At 36.9% G+C, this 6,160-nt stretch overlaps 1 protein-coding gene across 2 annotated transcripts in view; it reads left to right on the forward strand.

Annotated features, from left to right (window-relative positions):
* Window positions 1-4,928, forward strand: part of LOC129574536 (RNA-binding protein MEX3B) — a 24,239-nt gene extending 19,311 nt beyond the window's left edge. For both annotated transcript variants that reach the window (XM_055456626.1, XM_055456624.1), the window contains exons 5-6: window positions 2,266-3,119; window positions 3,428-4,928. In XM_055456626.1, the coding sequence (XP_055312601.1) occupies window positions 2,266-3,119; window positions 3,428-3,853 (1,280 nt within the window). In that variant the 3' untranslated portion in view covers window positions 3,854-4,928. The remainder of the gene's footprint in view (window positions 1-2,265; window positions 3,120-3,427) is intronic.
* The last annotated feature ends 1,232 nt before the right edge of the window (window positions 4,929-6,160 follow it).

Below are 6,160 nucleotides of genomic sequence, written 5' to 3' on the forward strand. Positions count from 1 at the left end.
TCTCTCTCTCTCTCTCTCTCTCTCTCTCTCTCTCTCTCTCTCTCTCTTCTGTTCGTTATGTATGCGGTGTGCATAACAGCGAAATGTAATGTGATTGAAAATTCATATGTAGCCCGAAATTATTCATCTGATTATGTAAATGATGCATCGCATCGAATTAGGTAGCCGTAGGATGCGTTAGTTTAGAGTGAAAAACCGTACGTGAACAGTATACTACACAGATGACAAAGTGCGAGCGAGAGAGTAAGAGCGAAAAAGATACACAAAGAGCAAGCCAAACGTGCTGGTTGTGTGCTCATGGTTGTATTTATTAATCAAGTTTCAGATGAATGGGCTCGATTTGCCGTTTCCGGGTTGGATGGTTTCCAGCATATTTGGACAATTTAAACGAATGCCATTTAATATTTTTCAAATTAATTAGAAGGATATGATGAGAAGAGACGCCACTCGGTAACACTGTGTGTGTATGTGTGAGTGTGTGTAACTGTGTATACGACCAATCCTCAAAGCTGCAATGTGATACGATTTCCAGCGAGTGAATAAGAGAAACAGGCATTGAATAGAGCATAGAAAGAAAAAAACAATACGAAAAAAAGTGGGTTCTCTATGCATGTGTGTGTGTGTGTGTGTTGTCTTATGCCGCCATCATCATCATCGTCATCGCCGCATTTCCATTTCATGTAAAACATTCGGTAAGTCTCTAGAACGCTCGACCGATATGTTTTTTTATGAATGCGTGTGCGCTCTTTCATAGTCGCCGTTATTTTGATGCGTACGTGTTTCGAAGCATGTGGTTTCAAAACACGCCACTCACACTCCACCGCACATATTCTCGAACCCCTCTTCCAAGCTACGACGGAAATCTACACAGACACACCACACACACACAGCGGAATATTGAAATTAAGGCCGTGAGGGATAGAAAAAAGAATCCAACAACAACAACAACAACATTTCTCGAAGAATTGTTGGATACACGATTCGATTGAGGGTTGCGTAAACACATCGAGAAATTTCGGTCAAATAAAAGCTACCGACTTCATTTTCGCCAAAATTCCCAAATCATTTGCTCGATTTAATTCTTTTTTACCGATCCAAGCCCATTCTCTCTATATATCAGCGGGTATAAATTGTTGATACGCCATGCATTTGCAGTGAGCTTTTGTTCCATTGCCACCGCTTACTTGCTTGCTCTTCTGATTTAATGCTGCTGCTGCTGCTTCTGCTGCTTCTGCTCGGGATTCGATATCTCTCATCACTTTTATCATGATATGAAACACAAGGAAAATTTATGATTTACTCACTACACCATTTGGCTAATGGAATGCACCGAAACAATGCATCGAACAGGCAAACGTTCGCCAAATGCGAACAATGTCTCCTGTTTACTCTCTGCCTCTCTTTCTCACACGGTCAGTCTTTTGCACTCTCTTTCTCCCTCACTCTATGTCACACACTCTTTCATTCGCTTTGTACACAGAGCAGCGGCTCCAGAGTGAGTGCTCGACAGCATTGTATACTAGAATATTTCCAGAGTATCTTCACAATAACAATGATATTTCCGTAATATTTTTGCATAAAACTTTAAGTAATGTGAAACCAACTACAACCAGCAAATTGCAACAAGAACAAAAAAAAATGAGTGAGCAAGCGAAAGAGAGCGAGAGCGAGAGAGAGAGAGAGAGGAGGAAAGAAAATTGAACAAAAAAAGAACACACTGAATCAGAAGACCAAAGCGAAACGCATACACATTCATCGCATTCGAAAATGAATGAAAGTGGAGAAAGACAGTGAATACAAAAAATACGACAACGACTTTTATGATAAAAATATACATTTTCTAGAAAAGATCATTAAATTGTTTCATTTTCATATTGCTGCACATCAAAAGCCTAACGAATAGAACTTGCATATTAATAATAATGAAAAAGAAACGCAAACAATACGAAACGAAACGGCGAACGAGGTAAAATGCTAAACATTTCTGTCATTAAATATGTACGATTCGCTTTCGTGATTGCAATAAAATGTTTCGCTCTTCATGTACATAAATCATTTTAATTCAGCAACAAATTTCATCCTATATTATCTATGTGTGAGTGTGTGTGGCAAAGAAAACGTGACTCTTGCTCATATATCATCGGCGCATTTTTTGTTTCACCCTTTTTGTTCTCTGTTTCACAAAAAAAAACCATATTTAAATTTCTTCAAAACGAAAAAAAATGAAATTTATTAAATTCTATTCTTCTGTTTTTCCCTCTGTAGGCTGCAAGATAAAAGCGTTGAGAGCAAAGACTAATACGTATATCAAAACGCCAGTTCGTGGTGAGGAGCCAGTATTTGTGGTGACCGGTCGCAAAGAGGATGTATCGAAGGCAAAACGTGAAATTCTATCGGCTGCTGAACACTTTAGTTTGATTCGAGCATCGCGTAAGCCATCGTTGAGCGGTGCATCGGGCAAAGGAACACCAGCCGGTCCACCGGCCAATGTGCCCGGTCAAATCACCATACAAGTGCGTGTACCATACCGTGTTGTTGGTTTGGTGGTCGGGCCAAAGGGTGCAACCATCAAGCACATTCAACAGCAAACGCATACATATATTGTGACACCATCACGCGACAAAGAGCCCGTATTCGAAGTTACCGGCATGCCTGACAATGTACAGTCGGCGCGGCGTCAAATTGAAGCGCACATTGCATTGCGCACCGGTAACGCTGCATCGGCTCTAAACGGCCTCAATTCCGGTCTATTGAGTGAATTGAGCAACAGCAACGGTGGACTGAGTTCATTGCTCAACGGCGAAGACACACCCGAAATCTTGGCATCACTGTACAAAAACGGTCTTGGCTCATTGTTTGGCTATCTTGACGGTAACAATCAACAAGAGCTGTACAACAATGTCAATGCCTGTCAGAATGGTATGAACGGAAAGAATGATATGGGTGTTGTTAATGTGTTGCCATCATCAGCTGGATCATCGACCTGTTCATCAAACAGTTCCACATCGTCACAATCATCGAAGAGTGCCGTCATGACACTGCCCGAACTAATTAACATCTGGAAACGCAACGATGCCACACCGGTTGATATTGATGAGGGTTTAGGCGATTCACCACAGGTTTGTAATTTTATACCCAAACTCAACAACTCAATACAATTCAAAACAATTTTCAACTTAATCAAACTTATTTATGTAATATGTGGAATGTTTGGCCCGAAATTCAATCGAGAGAGTGGGAAAGATAGAGAGAAAATTCGGTTGAAATTCAAAACCAAATTTTCCATTGCAATTCCAATCGAATTACACATGCACACACCAAAAATGCATGGAAATTTTGCAGTTTAGAGTTGGAAAATTCAATTTTCGCATCACACTAAAACCCGCCAAAAACTTACTCTTTTGTTCATTTCTCATACAAAACACAGCCGAATATTTGGTCGATGCCAACACCAGGACAATCATTTGGATCGAGCGCATCACCGACTGCATCCGTCAGCCCAACCGATTCATTGCTCGCCTCATTCAATTGCAAAAACAATGGCATGCAACCGAATGGCATCAATATCAATACACTTGTCGGTTTGAATAATATGAAAGGCGTCGTCAATTCAATGAACGGCAATATGAATGGCGTTGGTACGATTTTGTGCGGCACAAAGAATGTGACGGGCGGTGGGCCACAGCAGCGCGAATGTATGGTTTGTGGTGACAAAGATGTAAGTGCTGCCTTAGTACCATGCGGCCACAATATGTTCTGTTTGGATTGTGCAAATCGTATTTGTGCCAGTGGCGAATCGGCCTGCCCAATTTGTAACGAAACCGTCATTCAAGCCATTCGAATCATTGCTTAAAAACACAGTGGGCAACGTCACGTAAGCTCATCGAGACACGAGAGAGAGAGAGACACGATGAAGACAACGAACATGAAGATGATGGAGCGACAAAAGCACGAGAAAAGACAAGAAACTTTGACACACCAATTCAAACGCGTTAAAATGAATTTAGTAGTAATTTAACAGACATAAAAGAAAATTCTCAAATCAAAAAACAAACTTAAAGAAAAAAAAATCATTGATCGAAAACACACCGCAGAGGCAACTTAATATAACTTTGAATGTATTTTCGTTTTTTGGAGATTGTATCGATAATTATTGTGGCCGATGGCCCGTCAATTCAAACTATTTATATATCTTACGTACGAAATGGACTCAACGACGAAAAAAATTAACGTTTTCATTTGACATAACAACAAACAAACAAAACAGAGATAGGAGGACAAATTTAAACGCGATATCTACCTTAACTCTAAGAGGCATCACATGGCAGCTTGCTGCATATGTAGTGTATTTTCACTCATTCAATTGAGTTATACTGCATTTATATTCGAAGAAGATGAAAAATTTGATGAAAAATACGTTTACAACCAAAATTTACAATTTAAGCAAAGAAAAAAACCATCATTCTGACGAAAAAAAATCTACAACAATTCGCTCTCGACAAAAAAGAAAACACAATTTTTCAAACTAAAAAAAAGAAAAATAACAAAAAAATTTATTATGAATAGCTTATAAAGTAACGAACAAATAATTTATATTTGAATATATTTTAGAGATGATTAATATCTAAAGAGATGAGTGGAGAATGGCACGAAAAAGGTCGGCGATCCGGCGAAACCGACTCTCCTAAAGAAATATAGGCAAAAAAATCGTGGCAAATATTGGTTCCTTAAACGCAAATAATTTTGAGGCTTTGTATGAAGCCACACACACTCGAAAAAACAAAACAAAACCAAGCAAGCATTTAGAAAAAGACATGTTTTTTTTTATTAAACAAAAAGATACATTTTAATCTAATTTATTTTATAACAAGTTATCTAAAGAAATCGTAAAGATGATTAAAAAAATCGAGATTATTGTTCAGTTCAAATTTTTTTATATTTATTTTTCAAACACAATCCACTTCGATATTGGCAAACGATTATGTCACACACACACCGCAACATGTTCGGACAGTAGAGAAGAAACGGAAAATTTAAACAAAAAAATTTAAAAACATTAGGCGCTAGCACTTAATTGTAGAATTGTTTAGCAAAAAAAAATAAAAAATCTAGGAATGATAACGAACAAACCCAAAAGGCAAAATTACGAAAATAAAAATTGATAGAGCATAGTTAAAATAGACAGAGTGAGATGGATTTTAAGAGAAAAGCACAACAATCCAGTGCAAATGATTCTAAATAGAAAAAAAAACGAAAGACAAATTACATTGAAAAATATACACACAATTTGCCGTTTTCGATATTTCCCATATAATTGGCAGCCGGTTTGTAGAGAAAAAAAATGCTTCGGAATTCTGAGCGCCTGTTAATGGGACCGAAATCGGTGAAGAAAAAAATTAAATACAAACCCGCATCAGATAAATGCTGAAAGAAAAAAAAACGACACATAACAATACAATATCATGAAAATTACCGTTTTCCCATCATATATTTAAAATAACAACAACAACAACCGAACCAAACAATACTTCACCAATATGAAATGATTCACATTCTTTCCGCTTTCAATGGGCATTTCGATTATGCCATCAAATTAAATTTCAACCCATGCTCAGCTTCCAACCATCCTCTCATCATCCCTAATTTCTTAGCCGAAAGTTGCCCCATTTTGTTTTTTTTTTCTTTTTCGACAAAAGGAGAAAAAAAACGTACGATACACACACACATTTGCGTGTGCGGATATTCATTTTTTTGTTCATTTTTATTATTAAAGAAAAAATAAATAGAAAGAGAGAGATAGAGATTGATAAAAAGATTCACAAAATATTAACTATTAATTATTATTATTATTATTATGATTATTGAGTATATTTGTATTATTTTTGTTTTCGTTTTATTTTTGAGAGACTGTTTGTTAATTAATTGAAAAGGGAAGAGAAAAGAATAAATAAATGCGAATGAGGAAGCAAGAGATAGAGATAGAGATAGAGGTGGCAATCGTGAGATGAAAACCTTTTCTTTTCTACTTCATCTTTTTTTTTATTTTGAATTAAGAGGACAATTTATTAAACAGATCATATGTATTAGATTTAAATGAGATTTAAAAACAATAACAACAACAACACATACACACTCACGTGAGAAGAAAAAAGTGAAAAAT

This window comes from Sitodiplosis mosellana, unplaced genomic scaffold, assembly GCF_009176505.1.
Source record: "Sitodiplosis mosellana isolate CC-2019 unplaced genomic scaffold, AAFC_SMos_1.0 Smas_scaffold_6165, whole genome shotgun sequence".
Lineage (NCBI taxonomy): Eukaryota > Metazoa > Arthropoda > Insecta > Diptera > Cecidomyiidae > Sitodiplosis > Sitodiplosis mosellana.